At 53.4% G+C, this 20,102-nt stretch overlaps 1 protein-coding gene across 28 annotated transcripts in view; it reads right to left on the minus strand.

Annotated features, from left to right (window-relative positions):
* MADD (MAP kinase activating death domain) overlaps positions 1 to 20,102 on the minus strand; it is a 66,728-nt gene that overhangs the window by 33,250 nt on the left and 13,376 nt on the right. For all 28 annotated transcript variants that reach the window (XM_069739804.1, XM_069739802.1, XM_069739800.1 and 25 more), the window contains exons 4-14: positions 13,325 to 13,628; positions 12,010 to 12,141; positions 11,798 to 11,911; positions 11,631 to 11,711; positions 6,267 to 6,439; positions 2,153 to 2,388; positions 1,927 to 2,083; positions 1,373 to 1,476; positions 1,099 to 1,292; positions 501 to 760; positions 213 to 361 (exon numbers count right to left, since the gene is read on the minus strand). In XM_069739804.1, the coding sequence (XP_069595905.1) occupies positions 213 to 361; positions 501 to 760; positions 1,099 to 1,292; positions 1,373 to 1,476; positions 1,927 to 2,083; positions 2,153 to 2,388; positions 6,267 to 6,439; positions 11,631 to 11,711; positions 11,798 to 11,911; positions 12,010 to 12,141; positions 13,325 to 13,628 (1,904 nt within the window). The remainder of the gene's footprint in view (positions 1 to 212; positions 362 to 500; positions 761 to 1,098; positions 1,293 to 1,372; positions 1,477 to 1,926; positions 2,084 to 2,152; positions 2,389 to 6,266; positions 6,440 to 11,630; positions 11,712 to 11,797; positions 11,912 to 12,009; positions 12,142 to 13,324; positions 13,629 to 20,102) is intronic.

Raw genomic sequence — 20,102 nt, forward strand, 5'->3', positions numbered from 1 at the left:
CGACAGCGCCACCTCCGCCCCACGAGGGCACGACAGCGCCACCTCCGCCCCACGAGGGCACGACAGCGCCACCTCCGCCCCACGAGGGCACGACTGCGCCACATTCCCCTGGTGCCCATGGGTAAATCTCTTTAAAGACAAGACTCCAACTGCGTAACACACACTCAGACACCAGATCTGACGCACAGTAACCTTCCCACTGCCACACTTACTTGCAAAGGACATGATCCCCCCAAAGCCTTCATTATTGCTACTGGTGTTGGACACGGTCGAGGTGGGCGAGCTTCCTCGAGAATCCGTTTCTGCGTCAGAATCACTTGCTAGTTTCAGGCTGTTTGGTCGTAGCAGAGGCTTGTGGGAACTGACAACAGAGAGAAAATCACAGAAGACGACCAGCAGGAGTGAAGACGATGTGATTCTACAGAGGTGATCGTCATCACATGGTGCATATTGAGAAAAGGGCGCGCTTCCACATGTATGGGGGACGGTTGGGATCTTACCGGGTGCCATTGACTGTCTGGTTAAACATCGGGGTGTAACTTTCTTCCCGCTCCTCATTCTCCTCCTCTGGTGGAAATCCATACTGTGGTTCAAAATACGGATTGTCGTACTCGCGTCTCCGCGCCTCCCCACCGACGGATGCCTCGCTCTCACGTCGTTCCATCACCAGCCGGTTGAATGTGGGCGCCAAAGCAGGTAAGTGATTCTGCAGGACCCCCAAAACCTTCTCATCGGGCTCAGTAGAGTCTGCAGATTCTTGCTGAAATATTGGTGAAAAGACGACGTTAAACTTATTTTAAAGTTTTGTTTTTTAAGTTTCAGATCGGCAAATGTTTTAAAACATCAGGGTGGTCCGCACAGGGTCTGCAAGTCTTACCAGCCCCAAATCAGTCTCTCAAACTGCAAGGTGTCAGATCAAAATGGGGGACAAAAAGCCAGGGTCTGAACGGATTACGGAGATATCAAAGGGCTTTATAAGACATCTGGATATTAAACATATAACTAGGGAGGTCAGCCTTGACTTACGGCGTCCCAGCCTTCAACACCAGATGTTTTTTACAGGCAATTGACCCCATTATCCATAAGGTTCCCACGTACCGTGTTGGCTCCATGGATGACCGTACTGGGGCTGCTGCTGGCCGTGGTGCTGGATCCCGAGCGCGGCTGGTTGTTATCGGGAGAGTTCTCACTATCTGGTGCAGTTTCTTCCACCTCTCCGGCGTATTCATGGAAATCATCAAACTCCACTTCGCTGGCGTCTCCCAGAGCTGCATGCGTTAGTGGATCTACATCTGCAGGGAGAAAACGCAGTGATGTGAACTGAACCCACAGAAGATTCATCCATTCGATCACGTGCCTGACATGCACTCACTCGGCGTGTCCCCATTGATGTCGCATTTTATCATTTCGCTGACAAAGTCTCCAAGGGAAGAGTACGAAGAGCTGGAGTCGTCATATTCCACGCTGTCGCTGCCGCTGCAAACACAACAAGTCGTCAGGGAACATTCATGGAAAGCTGCACCGTTACTACATAGGGAAACGCTGCCATTACTGGATCTATGGGAGCCTCAGGTTTCACGTTGCAGATTGCTGGAGATCCAACAGCAAAGATCACCATCGACCCGGACTAATGAGGCCTGGAAACCCCCCATTTCCATGGTGGTGGAAAACCTTCTCATTCATTGTCTATGGGACTGACAAATAACAGTGCCCAGATATCTTCATCAGTCACATAGGCAATGAATAGAGATGTGGCGGGCTGGCATGACCATCCCTGCACTCAAAAGTCCTGTGGTGACCCCATGGTCGGACCATCACTAGTAGGCATCCTACCATCTATCCCGTACATCAGCCTCTAATGTAATGGGGAAAGCCAAAGCACAAAACACAACCATCTGGGCTTTCCAGTCGTGAAAAATGACCGACCTGTCATCAGTAGGATCGGAATCACTGTCCTGCTCCATGGGGACACTGAGGGCTTCAGCAAGCTGGGAGTTGGCATCGTACACCCGATAATGGATGGGCTGCAGCTGGTGGGCATACCACTTAGGCTTATCCCCAATAGACGCCGGGTCAAACATGTCTGAAAGGCGAGAACAAGTGTCATAAAGGGCAGCAGAGAACGAGACACAGGGAAGAGACAGGGACTTACTGTTGTGGATCCTCTGAAAGGCAAAATTAGTGGGGTTCAGAGACCACTCTCCAAAGTACTCCACTGCCTGCGTTCTGGAAAGCTTCTCGGAGAAGAGGGACGCCTTGGGGCGCGAGGCCAGGAAGGAAGAAGCCTGGAAAGCCACCACGGGGCGAGGGAAGAGGCGCAGAGTCCGGGTATGAAACTGGAAACCATGCAGCATGTTGGGAGAGTTAAAGAACCGGACCATGGCGACCCTGAAGGTGGAAGAGAATGAGGACGAGTGTTACATGGGCCACAATGCTGGAAAGACGATTATTTGCTTCAAGAACATTTCCCATCAAAAAAGACTCTAAATTCAGGAACCCTAAAGTCCGATGCTGCAACATCGGCGTATAAGGGGAGACGGACATGTGCAGCCTATATCTCCGCCATTGGTGCCACCGCAGGACTCCATCCACAGCTAAATCTGCACGATGGACCACCATACTGTGCTGCAGATTGATAGCAAAGTTTATTGAAGGAAACCATTACTGCACTGGACGCCGCCATTACATAAGGATAAGCTTGGATCATCTCAGTGAAGGAGAAAGTCCGGCAGCGCGGTCCTTATATAGGGCGCCAAGGAAGGGACTGGTGATCCAGACTTCTCAAAGTACAAACCTCAGCACCACAAGAGAGAAGGTGGCACTTACAGGTCTTACTGCAGTGTTATCTACTTTGATGGAGTCAAAACAGACATCGCCCAACGTTTCGCCCGAGGGTGGTCTTCATCAGCGACATCTGTGTGGAGCAGGAACTGCGGTCATGGGCCAGTCAGTGCGGATTTACATGGCTATCCCATCTCATGTATTATAAATACGTTTTTCATCCATTCGATTTATTTTGCACAGCTCTTACTCTATGGCGATGGACCGGGCGCCTTTACATTCACTCTGGCTCCTCATCTGCGCTTCCTGCCGGCATACTATGAATTCAGGCAGTGCCAGCCGCGAAGTGCACCGTCTGCTCAGTGTCCGCACGCTCTTCTGGACCGGCCATCATGTAAGCAGTGAGATGTATAGGACGGACCCCCAGAGCCGATCTAAACAGCTACACATGACACACGGCGTCCGTGCACTCATCAGGGCTCAGGTTATGCGCCTGCTCATGGTTATCTCTGTATAGGACGGAACCCCGGAGCTGATCTATACAGCTACACATGGCGTCCGTGCACTCATCAGGGCTCTGGCTGTGCGCCTGCTCACAGTTATCTCTGTATAGGACGGAACCCCGGAGCTGATCTATACAGCTACATATGGCACACGGCGTCCGTGCACTCATCAGGGTTCAGGTTATGCACCTGCTCACGGTTATCTCTGTATAGGACGGAACCCCGGAGCCGATCTATACAGCTACACACGGCGTCCGTGCACTCATCGGGGCCTGGCTGTGCGCCTGCTCACAGTTATCTCTGTATAGGACGGACCCCTGAAGCCGATCTATACAGCTACACATGGCACACGGCGTCCGTGCGCTCATCAGGGCTCAGGTTATGCACCTGCTCATGGTTATCTCTGTATAGGACGGACCCCCGGAGCCGATCTATACAGCTACACATGGCACACGCCGTCCGTGCACTCATCAGGGCTCTGGCTGTGCGCATGCTCACAGTTATCTCTGTATAGGACGGACCCCCGAAGCCGATCTATACAGCTACACATGGCACACGCCGTCCGTGCACTCATCAGGGCTCTGGCTGTGCGCATGCTCACGGTTATTTCTGTATAGGACGGACCCCCGAAGCCGATCTATACAGCTACACATGGCACACGCCGTCCGTGCACTCATCAGGGCTCTGGCTGTGCGCCTGCTCACAGTTATCTCTGTATAGGACGGACCCCTGAAGCCGATCTATACAGCTACACATGACACACGGCGTCCGTGCACTCATCAGGGCTCAGGCTATGCACCTGCTCACAGTTATCTCTGTATAGGACGGACCCCCGGAGCTGATCTATACAGCTACACATGGCACACGCCGTCCGTGCACTCATCAGCGCTCAGGTTATGCACCTGCTCATGGTTATCTCTGTATAGGACGGACCCCCGGAGCCGATCTATACAGCTACACACGGCGTCCGTGCACTCATCAGGGCCTGGCTGTGCGCCTGCTCACAGTTATCTCTGTATAGGACGGACCCCTGAAGCCGATCTATACAGCTACACATGACACACGGCGTCCGTGCGCTCATCAGGGCTCAGGTTATGCACCTGCTCATGGTTATCTCTGTATAGGACGGAACCCCGAAGCCGATCTATACAGCTACACATGGCACACGCCGTCCGTGCACTCATCAGGGCTCTGGCTGTGCGCATGCTCACGGTTATTTCTGTATAGGACGGACCCCCGAAGCCGATCTATACAGCTACACATGGCACACGCCGTCCGTGCACTCATCAGGGCTCTGGCTGTGCGCCTGCTCACAGTTATCTCTGTATAGGACGGACCCCCGGAGCCGATCTGTACAGCTACACACGGCGTCCGTGCACTCATCACGGCCTGGCTGTGCGCCTGCTCACAGTTATCTCTGTATAGAACGGACCCCTGAAGCCGATCTATACAGCTACATATGACACACGGCGTCCGTGCACTCATCAGGGCTCAGGTTATGCACCTGCTCATGGTTATCTCTGTATAGGACGGAACCCCGAAGCCGATCTATACAGCTACACATGGCACACGCCGTCCGTGCACTCATCAGGGCTCAGGTTATGCACCTGCTCATGGTTATCTCTGTATGGGACGGACCCGTGGAGCCGATCTATACAGCTACACATGACACACGCCGTCCGTGCGCTCATCAGGGCTCAGGTTATGCACCTGCTCATGGTTATCTCTGTATAGGACGGAACCCCGAAGCCGATCTATACAGCTACACATGGCACACGCCGTCCGTGCACTCATCAGGGCTCTGGCTGTGCGCATGCTCACGGTTATTTCTGTATAGGACGGACCCCCGAAGCCGATCTATACAGCTACACATGGCACACGCCGTCCGTGCACTCATCACGGCCTGGCTGTGCGCCTGCTCACAGTTATCTCTGTATAGAACGGACCCCTGAAGCCGATCTATACAGCTACATATGGCACACGGCGTCCGTGCACTCATCAGGGCCTGGCTGTGCGCCTGCTCACAGTTATCTCTGTATAGAACGGACCCCTGAAGCCGATCTATACAGCTACATATGGCACACGGCATCCGTGCACTCATCAGGGCTCTGGATGTGCGCCTGCTCATGGTTATCTCTGTATAGGACGGACCCCCGGAGCCGATCTGTACAGCTACACACGGCGTCCGTGCACTCATCAGGGCCTGGTTATGCGCCTGCTCACAGTTATCTCTGTATAGAACGGACCCCTGAAGCCGATCTATACAGCTACATATGGCACACGGCATCCGTGCACTCATCAGGGCTCTGGTTATGCGCCTGCTCACAGTTATCTCTGTATAGAACGGACCCCTGAAGCCGATCTATACAGCTACATATGGCACACGGCGTCCGTGCACTCATCAGGGCTCTGGCTGTGCGCATGCTCATGGTTATCTCTGTATAGGACGGACCCGTGGAGCCGATCTATACAGCTACACATGGCACACGGCATCCGTGCACTCATCAGGGCCTGGTTATGCGCCTGCTCACAGTTATCTCTGTATAGAACGGACCCCTGAAGCCGATCTATACAGCTACATATGGCACACGGCGTCCGTGCACTCATCAGGGCTCTGGCTGTGCGCCTGCTCACAGTTATCTCTGTATAGAACGGACTCCTGAAGCCGATCTATACAGCTACATATGGCACACGGCATCCGTGCACTCATCAGGGCTCTGGATGTGCGCCTGCTCAGGGTTATCTCTGTGTAAATTTATGGCAATAACCGTGCAAACCTCAGAACAAGCCCCGTGTGGTGTGCAAGTTATTTCTCCTCCATCGGGCGGCGTCTTGTGAAGTCGATGCCGCTACCACACAGACATCAGCAGCAGGGAGTGGAGCGGTGTGAGTGACGGGCACCTGTATATGCCCCAAACGTGGCAAAGCCAATAAGCCCTATACCATGATAAGACGAATGAATGCGGGTGACCCAGGTCTTACCGTGTGGCCACGTCCACAGAATCCACGTCGTTCCCATAAATAAGAGGGTTGAACTCGGTGGAGGGCGTACCCTGCGCGTCGCTGTGGGGTCGCAGCATGGCGGCCTCCGAGCTCTCGTGGAATCGGTCCAGGTTCAGGATGGGCTGCGTGTTGAGGCTCATACTGGCCAGGGCCTACAGCAGGGAAGCACAGTCAGCCACAGTGCTATATACATGGCATACAGATCAGCAAAAAGACATACAGATATAGAGACCGGCGCGGGCACAGTCCCCCCGACCCTCCATGCCCCCCACAGTTCATTGAGAGCACCGAGACCTAATCAACCTGGCACTGATTACTGGGGACAGGAAGCCTGAAAACACAAGGAAGGCACTGGGTTATATGGAGGGCTTCTCCACAACCAGAGAGCGGGACGGGTAAAAAGTCCTGGCATTACCCCACAGGGCCCAGGGATATCGGCTTTTAAGAACCCCAAGACATTATGGAGGTCACGGGGGCCCAATATTATCCCCTCTGTGTACTAGGAGAAAACCCAATGAGTTATAGATTACAAAAAGTCCTGAAATGTTCATTGGCCGCTGAGGCCGGCAGCCCTGATCTGCAGAGATCACTTCTCCGTGGACATATCGTCACACAGACCATGCAGAATTTATAGGAGATGGTCACAATGACCCCCGGGGCACCGCTACGACCCCCCCCGGGGCACCGCCACGACCCACCGCCGCGACCCACAACTTCCAAAGCATGCCCACACCTCCACAGAGCATACCCACACCCTCACAGCTCCTATAACACTGCAGCCCATAGAAGATGCCCTTCCATCTCCATAGTTCTGTAATGTAAGAAAATTAAAAAACTTGGGGGGGGGGTATACAGCACTATGGGGCCTTAACTCAATAGGGGAAGAAAGCTAGGAGTCACCATCCCTTTAAGATCAGACCTACACGAGGACAAGAAGCGACGCCGCAGACGTCGTACATTTATTTCTAGATGAAATCATAAAAGGAAAGTGTGAAAATAGAAAGAACGGCAAGAACCTTGTTATCGGAGGCGAGAAGGCGCTGCTGCGTGATCACGGACATGCTGTGCAGACACTGAGGACGTCACATGACAACATCAGCGGCCAATCAGAGACAAGACGAACACATGAGCACAAAGAGACAGATGGAGGAAGAAAGTTACGATTCACGGATCACAGATGAGACGATGACGGCAAAACACAGGACAGAAGATTTCACTGTTATTTTTCCAAAGAGAAGAAAAAATAAACCTCAGCAACAGTACAATGTGGAGAGACGATCGCCGGGAGGAAGGGGCCTAACGCCACTAGGCTTTCGTTTTGTTTTTTCCCCTAAATAGATCCAAAATGAATAACCTCCCCTCTTATAGGGTCAGAGCGACGATTTCACAGAGTTTCGAATCTCAGCTTCCCCACACACAGCCAGAGAGTTAGATGAGAACAGTGCGGTGTCCTACCTCCACCACCAGGGGGAGCACTTAGGCCGAGGGTGGCTCCGCTGTGTTCCCAGCCTTATGGAGTATAATGGAAGTGCATCACTCTGCCTTCAGTAAGGGCCGCGCCGGGCTGCAGGAATCGCACGTCTACGGGGTATTTCCATCTTATAAATGAGAGCATATCGCTGGAGAGTGCTACCACTGATCAGTGGAGACCGAACCGCAGACCCTTCAGATCCGGAGAACAAAGAGGTCTTCCTCACTAGGACGGCATCCCGTCTCCAGTCCTTGCTCTCAGGCGCACCTGCCCTCTAGCACTGCGCAGCCTCTCCCGGCTTTCTCTCTAGCACTGCGCAGCCTCTCCCGGCTTTCTCTCTAGCACTGCGCAGCCTCTCCCAGCTTTCTCTCCAGCGCTGCGCAGCCTCTCCCGGCTTTCTCTCCAGCGCTGCGCAGCCTCTCCAGTCTCTCTCCCCAGCGCTGCGCAGCCTCTCCCGGCTTTCTCTCTAGTGATGCGTAGCCTCTCCCGGCTTTCTCTCTAGCACTGCGCAGCCTCTCCCGGCTTTCTCTCTAGCACTGCGCAGCCTCTCCCGGCTTTCTCTCTAGTGATGCGCAGCCTCTCCCGGCTTTCTCTCCAGCGCTGCGCAGCCTCTCCCGGCTTTCTCTCTAGTGATGCGCAGCCTCTCCCGGCTTTCTCTCTAGCTCTGCACAGCCTCTCCCGGCTTTCTCCCTAGCTCTGCATAGCCTCTCCCGGCTTTCTCCCTAGCTCTGCATAGCCTCTCCCGGCTTTCTCTCTAGTGCTGCGCAGCCTCTCCCGGCTTTCTCTCTAGTGATGCGCAGCCTCTCCCGGCTTTCTCTCTAGTGATGCGCAGCCTCTCCCGGCTTTCTCTCTAGTGATGCGCAGCCTCTCCCGGCTTTCTCTCTAGCGCTGCGCAGCCTCTCCCGGCTTTTTCTCTAGTGATGCGCAGCCTCTCCCGGCTTTCTCTCTAGTGATGCGCAGCCTCTCCCGGCTTTCTCTCCAGCGCTGCGCAGCCTCTCCCGGCTTTCTCTCCAGCGCTGCGCAGCCTCTCCAGTCTCTCTCCCCAGCGCTGCGCAGCCTCTCCTGGCTTTCTCTCCAGCGCTGCGCAGCCTCTCCCGGCCGCCTCTCTAGCGCTGCGCAGCCTCTCCCTGCTTTCTCTAGCGCTGCGCAGCCTCTCCCGGCTTTCTCTCTAGTGATGCGCAGCCTCTCCCGGCTTTCTCTCTAGTGATGCGCAGCCTCTCCCGGCTTTCTCTCTAGTGATGCGCAGCCTCTCCCGGCTTTCTCTCTAGTGATGCGCAGCCTCTCCCGGCTTTCTCTCTAGCTCTGCACAGCCTCTCCCGGCTTTCTCTCTAGTGATGCGCAGCCTCTCCCGGCTTTCTCCCTAGCTCTGCACAGCCTCTCCCGGCTTTCTCTCTAGTGATGCGCAGCCTCTCCCGGCTTTCTCTCTAGTGATGCGCAGCCTCTCCCGGCTTTCTCTCTAGTGATGCATAGCCTCTCCCGGCTTTCTCTCTAGTGATGCGCAGCCTCTCCCGGCTTTCTCTCTAGTGATGCGCAGCCTCTCCCGGCTTTCTCTCTAGTGATGCGCAGCCTCTCCCGGCTTTCTCCCTAGCTCTGCACAGCCTCTCCCGGCTTTCTCTCTAGTGATGCGCAGCCTCTCCCGGCTTTCTCTCTAGCTCTGCATAGCCTCTCCCGGCTTTCTCCCTAGCTCTGCATAGCCTCTCCCGGCTTTCTCTCTAGTGCTGCGCAGCCTCTCCTGGCTTTTTCTCTAGCACTGTGCAGCCTCTCCTGGCTTTCTCTCTAGCGCTGCGCAGCCTCTCCCGGCTTTCTCTCTAGTGATGCGCAGCCTCTCCCGGCTTTCTCTCTAGCTCTGCATAGCCTCTCCCGGCTTTCTCTCTAGTGATGCGCAGCCTCTCCCGGCTTTCTCTCTAGTGCTGCGCAGCCTCTCCCAGCTTTTTCTCTAGCACTGCGCAGCCTCTCCCGGCTTTCTCTCTAGTGATGCGCAGCCTCTCCCGGCTTTCTCTCTAGCACTGCGCAGCCTCTCCCGGCTTTCTCTCTAGTGATGCGCAGCCTCTCCCGGCTTTCTCTCTAGCTCTGCATAGCCTCTCCCGGCTTTCACCCTAGCTCTGCATAGCCTCTCCCGGCTTTCTCTCTAGTGCTGCGCAGCCTCTCCTGGCTTTTTCTCTAGCACTGTGCAGCCTCTCCCGGCTTTCTCTCTAGCGCTGCGCAGCCTCTCCCGGCTTTAATGCCAGCCCTCAGTCACCTCTCCAGCATTTCCTTACCCCACTAGAACTGCATACCATGCGTAATTGAACGTAATAATTTTTTGTTCAGGAAAAAGTTGAAAGAACATGGCGCTGAGTCTGAGTTGTGACCTCTGCCTAGAATGGTGGGGGTTTCAAATGGATGATTGCCACCAGAGAGGTGCTCTGTCATAATATGCAATGCAAAATAAGACAGAATATCCCCTATAATTGTATGGCCGTGCAGTACGGAGTGCGGAGCTCTGGCCCTCATAAAATATATAATAAGAACTTATTGATTTTGAACCTAAAGGGGAAAAAGAAAAAAGAAGCACAATATCCGTGAGATACAAGGCAAGATGAAAGGGAGATAATCAGACAAGCTCAATGTGCAGGAAGCAGATGCTCCAACGATCGAACAATGCAAAAAGATCCCAAAGAGAAAATACAGAAAGGAAACAGCGCAACACAAAAATCAGAGAAAAACACTGCAGAAAAATGTGCAAATGAAATACAGTGAAAACATATACAAAAAATAGACAAAAATAACCAGGAAGGCATTATATACACATAACACACTACCACTGAGATCACAGCTGCCCTGCTCTATTAGGAAAGCAATATAGCGAAGTGAGGTCTGCGTGTTGTCCCAAAATAGTCTGGATGTGAGGTCTGTATGTCCACCCTGTAATACAGGCTGGATGTGAGGCCTGTGTCCCTCCCAGTAATACAGGTTGGATGTGAGGTCTGTGTGTTCTCCCAGTAATACAGGCTGGATGTGAGGTCTGTGTGTTCTCCCAGTAATACAGGCTGGATGTGAGGTCTGTGTGTCCTCCCAGTAATACAGGCTGGATGTGAGGTCTGTGTGTCCCCCTGTAATACAGGCTGGCTGTGAGGTCTGTGTGTCTCCCAGTAATACAAGCTGGCTGTGAGGTCTGTGTATTCAGGAAACTGCTGCCTTCAACCCTGGAATGAAGTCATAACATTAGAGCTTGTGTTTTGCTCTTCTTAGCCTCTAATTAACCTCTTTTCTACTAATGCTGAAGAGTATGTGAATCTTGCAAAGTAGATTATCATTTGATGCTTCCCCCTTCATTCCCTGATCTGCTGTGTAAAGCCTCATAACACTGAATAAAAAGAGAAGGAGAGCTGACACTAGCAGGGGCAATGTACTGTCGATCTAGGTCAGATGTCAGAGGTTGGGCATTTAATTACAAGGAAGGAAAATATGGGACATTGAGAGACTATGAAGACAGTAAGTGCACATGGCACTCGGGCTGACTGTCCTTGATGGAGGCTGCGGTTTTCATCCACCATAGTGCCCTATTGTAAAAAGACGCAGACCTACAGCTTGGATCTTTAGTGTGGACCTCTGTATAGAGAAGATCAGCCTCCTATACAGCGGAATTAGTGACACCCTATCGACCCAGGTCAGTTGGAGGCCAAAGACGAGGCTAAAATGCTTTCCCTGCGTACACGATGAACATAGTGAATGAATGTGCACTTAGCTTTACAACAAGAAAGCAGGTAAAAAGCTGCAGGAAAGAGCAGCAGAAAAGACGCAAGAAACAATATAAATGGGCAAATGCAAAGGAACCATTGGAAATAACCCAGATGTATCCTCCCCCACCCAAATGTAAATCCATCCGTCACCTGTTTCAGGTGCTTCTTGAGCTCTGAAGCTTCGGGCTCCGGGAGGACCGGCAGCAGCTCAGCATTGCTGGGGGCCACAACCTGTTCAGAAACATAAATGCTGAATAGATCTGGATATATAACTGCACCAGGACTTCAGAAGAGGGCGGCTGAGGAGCCCGGCTTACCTTGTTGGTGTCCAGGTCTACCAGCCACACGTCGTCCGGCATCCTGAAGTCAGACTTGTAGAGGAAGAAGCTGGCAGGAACGCCGATGATGTACGGGGTCGGTGCCAGGAGAAGCTGAACAAGAAGCAGCAAATGGGGGAAAGGAACAGACGTCTGAGATTAGGATCTGCTGCTCGAGGCCAAGATGAAGGAGCAGGGATCGCCCGTCTTACCTGCTCTGCAGAGGCCATGCATGTGGGCAGAAGAGGGATCACAGGAAACATATATTCAAGAGGGTAAATCATTGATACGAACGCCATCACTGACATCGACAATGCATTGTAGTCCCGGGACTGAAGCACCACCTGAAAAAAAAAGAAAAGAGGCATATAATGTGAGATCTGGAAGCCACAGATCCATCGAATGCCCTATCAGTGGCCAATAATATGCCCGCCAAGTGGTCGGGTTACCACATGTAGCAGTGCTTACACATGGATCTCACATCCAGCCTGTATTAGTGGGAGGACACACAGACCTCACATCCAGCCTGTATTACTGGGAGGATACGCAGACCTCACATCCAGCCTGTATTACTGGGAGGACACAGACCTCACATCCAGCCTGTATTACTGGGAGGACACACAGACCTCACATCCAGCCTGTATTACTGGGAGGACACGCAGACCTCACATCCAGCCTGTATTACTGGGAGGACACGCAGACCTCACATCCAGCCTGTATTACTGGGAGGACACAGACCTCACATCCAGCCTGTATTACCCTGTATTACTGGGATGACACACAGACCTCACATCCAGCCTGTATTACTGGAAGGACACACAGACCTGACATCCAGCCTGTATTACTGGGAGGACACACAGACCTGACATCCAGCCTGTATTACTGGGAGGACACACAGACCTGACATCCAGCCTGTATTACTGGAAGGACACACAGACCTGACATCCAGCCTGTATTACTAGGAGGACACACAGACCTGACATCCAGCCTGTATTACTGGGAGGACACACAGACCTCACATCCAGCCTCTATTACAGGGAGGACACACAGACCTCACATCCAGTCTATTACTGGGAGGACACACAGACCTCACATCCAGCCTGTATTACTGGGAGAAACACACCGATCTCACAGGCGGGCAATGTCATATGTGAACTACTATATGACTACTTCCAACAACCCATCTTTAGTGGGCACAACGGTCAAAATTAAGTGTCTGATCAGAATTTTCCCCGATCCCGGCTTGAATATTTCAATCACAAGGAAAAATTGTTGGGCGCACAAACTCGGTGCCAGCGTGATCAAATTGCTGAAACATATGGCGTATATATGTACACTTGCAGCACAGGGGTTATTGAGGCTGTGTGAAACATGAAAGTAAAAATGGTCTCTTTCCAGGAACAGCGCCAGGCTTCTCCATTGGTCGTGCACGGTACTGCAACCCAGTCGCAACGTAGTGTCTGGGATTAGGGTGTAAGACTAAGCACAGACAGTGGACGTGACTGCCGGCTGCACCCGCTGCCTTACCTTATGTTCCAGCAGAATACAGGACAAGACTTGCAGACAGGCCTCCACTCCAAGGAGCTCTAGGGGCAAGTGTAGGGGGAAATCCACCAGAGAGAATCGGGACGGGTCCGGAAGGGCGAAGGTCAAGGACGGCTGCAGCTCTAAGGGCAAGACTTCCACATCCACCCTCTTCTGGCCGGCCACTGGGGTGGGGGAACGCAGCAAGCGATAGATCCAAGCCTCGATTTCCCGCAGGTCGTGCAGGAGGACGTTGGACTTCTCTTCTAACTGTATGGCGCCGGTGAAGATCCTCCACATGGTGTCCCTGAGGCACAAATGGAGGAGCGATCCGAGCATTAGCATCCAGACAAAAACTACACCACATTTCATTTTTCCCAAGCATTTTTAAAAAGCCAAAATAATATAACAAATTATTTTTGCAATTGGGTTTCCTCAAAAATATTACACCTTTTGGCTCTTAGGAGGCTGCACATTCATCTTAGGTTTGGATAATAGAAGTGAGATACAAAATGTATTTTCAGTCCCAAATCCAACAGAAAAAGGTGGATGACTCCTTTAATAGTAAAATATCCATCGTGAACTACTATTACAGGGCCTCTGCACATTGCCGAAACCTAGCCCCCTTACACCAAAAGCCAGAGGAGCCAACCGTTTCGTACTGGCGTCCAACTTTTATGGGGGTCTTTTCTCTGGATTCTTCAATGAAAATTCTAAAATTTAAGAGTCAAGTTGGTTCCTGGACCGGCCTAAGAATAATCTGGATGATCTAAACCGGACCACAGCTCAAGCCAAACACTAGAATCCGTGTTTTCACTCTACTACCATACGGTGCACACAGGTAATCCCGCTACGTATAAGAGGCCGCATTGCTCCACCTGCTGCAGAAAATGGCGACCTATCGCACCAGCATAATATCAGAGGTGATCCCCGAGAGGAGCATCGCTTCTCACAGCCTCCGGAAAATAAAAAGAAGCCTCAAAATCAGGCGAGTCCTCCATTTATTCATGTCTGACTCAGAGGATGACCATTGGTGGTGGCGGCTCATGTCGGGGATTCAGAACTCTCCTGCGTGTGGCCTTGGAGCGCTCCACTGCACCAGGACGATGCCGTCACAGCGGCACAATGCTTCCTAGTAGAAGGGCACTGCGGAGATGAACCGGGGGGTTCTTATAATAAATGCACACTTTGGTTAGAGGGAGTCGGAAGATCGGTCTGTTCTGATCTCTATGTCATTATATCGAGGGACTGAGATCAAACGCAATAAAAATACAACAAAAATTCTAAAGTGTCATCTCTGAAATCTTCCCCCGGCTGCATCCGACGTGGGCTATGGAGGAGGCCTCCAGCGGGAGCACACGGCCTCCGCACGGACTGCGATAGTGTGTATATAATGGTAATATTGGTGGGATAATAAGTCGCCCAGCAGTAAATATAGGGGAAATCTCACCGTGATCCTCCGGGACACTTACGATATTGATCACCGTAATTAAAGGCCATGATCGGTCCGGTGCACTGAGAATCAGTGCAGGACGATCAATTATGTGACCATGGAGAAAATGGAGCTTCTACAGCTGGAAATGAACAATGGATAAAAAGCAGACGAGCCCAAAAGCTGCAAGAACAAACGAGGAGGACGCGGCAAACAAGTGCCCCCCAATAACAGAGGTAACAGGAGAGACGGAACGGCCATGGTGGAGGCAGGAGGTCACCATGTGTGTCCTGTATACAGCACTATATACGCTATATACCCCATGGTGAGAGGTCACACACTATGTACCACCCAGTTCCGATGCCCGGGGAGCCTTATATCCAGGGTGCACAGCTGTATAGAGCACTATATACCCCCATGGTGAGAGGTCACACCCTATATACTCCACCTCCGGTGCCCGGGGAGCCTTATATCCAGGGTGCACAGCTGTATAGAGCACTATATACCCCCATGGTGAGAGGTCACACCCTATATACTCCACCTCCGGTGCCCGGGGAGCCTTATATCCAGGGTGCACAGCTGTATAGAGCACTATATACCCCCATGGTGAGAGGTCACACCCTATATACTCCACCTCTGGTGCCCGGGGAGCCTTATATCCAGGGTGCACAGCTGTATAGAGCACTATATACCCCCATGGTGAGAGGTCACACCCTATATATGACCCACCTCCGATGCCCGGGGAGCCTTATATCCAGGGTGCACAGCTGTATAGAGCACTATATACCCCCATGGTGAGAGGTCACACCCTATATACTCCACCTCCGGTGCCCGGGGAGCCTTATATCCAGGGTGCACAGCTGTATAGAGCACTATATACCCCCATGGTGAGAGGTCACACCCTATATACTCCACCTCTGGTGCCCGGGGAGCCTTATATCCAGGGTGCACAGCTGTATAGAGCACTATATACCCCCATGGTGAGAGGTCACACCCTATATATGACCCACCTCCGATGCCCGGGGAGCCTTATATCCAGGGTGCACAGCTGTATAGAGCACTATATACCCCCATGGTGAGAGGTCACACCCTATATACTCCACCTCCGGTGCCCCGGGAGCCTTATATCCAGGGTGCACAGCTGTATAGAGCACTATATACCCCCATGGTGAGAGGTCACACCCTATATACTCCACCTCCGGTGCCCCGGGAGCCTTATATCCAGGGTGCACAGCTGTATAGAGCACTATATACCCCCATGGTGAGAGGTCACACCCTATATACTCCACCTCCGGTGCCCCGGGAGCCTTATATCCAGGGTGCACAGCTGTATAGAACACTATATACCCCCATGGTGAGAGGTCACACCCTATATACTCCACCTCCGGTGCCCGGGGAGCCTTATATCCAGGGTGCACAGCTGTATAGAGCACTATATACCCCCATGGTGAGAGGTCACACCCTATATACTCCACCTCCGGTGCCCCGGGAGCCTTATATCCAGGGTGCACAGCTGTATAGAGCACTATATACCCCCATGGTGAGAGGTCACACCCTATATACTCCACCTCCGGTGCCCGGGGAGCCTTATATCCAGGGTGCACAGCTGTATAGAACACTATATACCCCCATGGTGAGAGGTCACACCCTATATACTCCACCTCCGGTGCCCGGGGAGCCTTATATCCAGGGTGCACAGCTGTATAGAGCACTATATACCCCCATGGTGAGAGGTCACACCCTATATACGACCCACCTCCGGTGCCCCGGGAGCCTTATATACAGGGTGCACAGCTGTATAGAGCACTATATACCCCCATGGTGAGAGGTCACACCCTATATACTCCACCTCCGGTGCCCGGGGAGCCTTATATCCAGGGTGCACAGCTGTATAGAGCACTATATACCCCCATGGTGAGAGGTCACACCCTATATACTCCACCTCCGGTGCCCGGGGAGCCTTATATCCAGGGTGCACAGCTGTATAGAGCACTATATACCCCCATAGTGAGAGGTCACACCCTATATACTCCACCTCCGGTGCCCGGGGAGCCTTATATCCAGGGTGCACAGCTGTATAGAGCACTATATACCCCCATGGTGAGAGGTCACACCCTATATACTCCACCTCCGGTGCCCGGGGAGCCTTATATCCAGGGTGCACAGCTGTATACACATTTGCTTTCATATTTCGCCCTGCGGCTGCATTTTCTCAGCGCCGGGTGCAGCCGCTCAGCATTTGCCGCCTCGTTCCCCATCAGTCTGTGACCCCAGGGGAGGGAGGAGATGATGAGCGATTACAGCACACGCTGATTACTGCTCCGCTCATACGTCGTGACAATGTGTCACCCGCAGCACAATGACAAGTCCGGGGGCAAATACTTATCACTGGATAATGAAGGAACAAAGAAGAGAATCCGCCGCACCGAGCCGAGCACCGACATACAGCTGAGACCATCAGTACGGAAACTCCACTCCAAGGCAATGCATCATGGGAAAAAGATATGCAGAGCAGCTCCTCTGGCCAGTGCCACAAATCAGCCGCCTACATGCGGGCTCTAGTTTGTCTGGAATGAGAGCCTTCCGTGTTTTTTTCCCATTAGTTGTGTCTGCAGCCAGAGCCGGTGCCCCTGACCGGCATCTACACCACGGACCAACAAGCAGCCATTGTGCTGATGAGGAGCAAAAGACCCGAAACCAGGCTGCGCTCCTGACGGCAGGGTCTGGCTTCTACAAGGAGCAGGCATATTCTGCTTGGGATGTAACATGCCCAATCCTTTTCCACCTACAGAAAATAGACACCAGAGATGTCGACAGCAGCATAGTCCCAACCCCTCACTGCACACACGTGCACGCTCGACGGAGAGGAGCATGCATATGGGAGCAGGAAGAGAAGCATTACATGGTGCTAGACGGCCTGCTGGGAGTTGTAGTGTCACACTCTGCACGGAAGAGCTTGTTATGTTGTTTCCAGCAGCTCAGAAGTGGCCGGAACTAATCCTCATTTTACGTTGTCATTCGGCTGTGAACAAGCAGATAAACGGCTCGAAACGTCCCGGCTCCCAGCGGACGGGTCACCTCTTATTATTAAGCCCCAGAACCAATGTGGAAAAAGGGAAAGTCACGCAGCCGCCGCCCTGAGGCCGAGGACATGGAAGATAACCGTACGATTCAAAGGCTTGTGTTTAGAGAGAGCAGCTCACCCTGACCGCTCCGCTGGCACGCACGCCAGCCCTGACCGCGCCCGCTGGCACGCACGCCCGCCCCCGCTGGCACGCACGCCAGCCCTGACCGCGCCCGCTGGCACGCACGCCAGCCCTGACCGCGCCCGCTGGCACGCACGCCAGCCCTGACCGCGCCCGCTGGCACGCACGCCAGCCCTGACCGCTCCCCTGGCACGCCCACCCGCCCTGACCGCTCCCCTGGCACGCCCGCCCTGGCACGCCCGCCCTGGCACGCACGCCTTGACCGCTCCCCTGGCACGCCCGCCCTGACCGCTCCTCTGGCACGCCCGCCCGCCCTGACCGCTCCCCTGGCACGCCCGCCCGCACTGACCGCTCCCCTGCACGTCCGCCCGCACCGCTCCGCTGGCAGGCCCGCCCGCCCTGACCGCTCCGCTGGCACGCCCGCTGCAGGGTCACAGACGGAATAAGGGTATGTTCACACGTTCCTGATTTCCATCCTTTTTTTTTCAGGACTGTTTTTTAAAAAACTGCAGCTTTTGGCAGAAAACGCAGGTCCTTTTTTTGTCCTTTTTTGATGCGTTTTTTTTATCCTTTTTTTGATCCTTTTTTTTATGCAGTTTTCTATGCAGAGTCTGTGTGTTTTCTAGGAAGTTTTTTAGGGTTAAAATGGCTGAAAATACCCTAACCCTACCCCTACCCCTATTCTAACCTTAGTGGAAAAAAAATTCTTAATTTTTTTTTTATTGTCCCTACCTATGGGGGTGACAAAGGGGGGGGGGGGTGTCATTTACTATTTTTTTTTTTATTTTGATCACTGAGATAGATTATATCTCAGTGATCAAAATGCACTTTGGAACGAATCTGCCAGCCGGCAGATTTGGCGGGCGCACTGCGCATGCGCCCGCCATTTTGCTAGATGGCGGCGCCCAGGGAGAAGACGGCCGGACGGACACCGGGACGCCGGGTAAGTATAAGGGGGGGAGATTAGGGCACGGGGGGGGGCATCGGAGCACTGGGGGGGGGGGGGGGAGGCATTGGAGCGCGGGGCGGTGGGATTGGAGCACGGGGGGCGGGATCGGAGCACGGGGGGGCAGCCACACTCCGCCCACGCACTTCCGCCCGCTTCCCCGCACTTCCTGCTGCAGCGGTTCTGCACCACAAACCGCAGTAAAACCCGCAGATATTATTTTCATCTGCGGGTATGACCTCACAATGGAGGTCAATGGGTGCAGAACCGCTGCGGCTCCGAAAAAAGAAGTGACATGGTACTTCTTTTTTCCCGCAGCTATTCAGCGCGGCTTTTTTATTTTCCGCATTGTGGGCACAGCAGTTCCTGTTTTCCATAGGGTACAATGTAATGTACCCTGCATGGAAAACAGCTGCGGACCCGCAGCGGGAAAATCGCGGCAATTCCGCATGAAAAAAAGGATCGTGTGAACATGGCCTAAACCTCATTAATGGACGCACAGGTTCAGGAGCGCTGTGGAGAGGCGGCCAGCAGTGCCTGCCAGCGAGGGGCAGCCAGGTACCTGCTGCCCACGGACATACGTGGTGGCGCCACCTGCTGTCTCCCCGCTGGTATTTCTCTGCACACAGTGTGGCCGGGGATTATGTGAAGGGGCTGCAGTTCTGTGCAGGGCCGGGGGGAGCGCTGCTCCGTAGAGAAAGCTTCCCAGTCCCCACACTTCATCCGGGGTCTCTGTTTGGCAGCTGTTTGAGCACAGGCTCTGTCTCCCCGTGTTTACATGTGCACACAAAGACCGGTCATACAAGTGTCATGGAAAGGCAAACAGGAGCTGCGGCAAATTACAGGAGCACAATGGGGGTATTGTCACCGGGACGGCGTGCAGAGGAGCGCTGCAGAGCCCAAGGGGTTACACAGGACTCAGGAAGAGCCTTCTATGCTACATGTATGGCCCGGTCCATCTATGGTGCTGGTCACTGAGGACAATGATTGACTGCAGCAGTCACGGCCCAGTGGGTCCGGGAGAGGAGTATAGAGGATGGCGGGGGGCCGGGCAGCGGAGGATCGGAGGGCGAGCGTACTTCATTACGTTACATATAGCGGAGGGGAGAGGAGTAATGTCCCCCCGCACAGTGTCAGATAGCGGAGGAGTAACGTTCCCCCACACAGCGTCACATAGCGGAGAAGTAACATCCCTCC

Source organism: Ranitomeya imitator, chromosome 9 (genome assembly GCF_032444005.1).
Source record: "Ranitomeya imitator isolate aRanImi1 chromosome 9, aRanImi1.pri, whole genome shotgun sequence".
Lineage (NCBI taxonomy): Eukaryota > Metazoa > Chordata > Amphibia > Anura > Dendrobatidae > Ranitomeya > Ranitomeya imitator.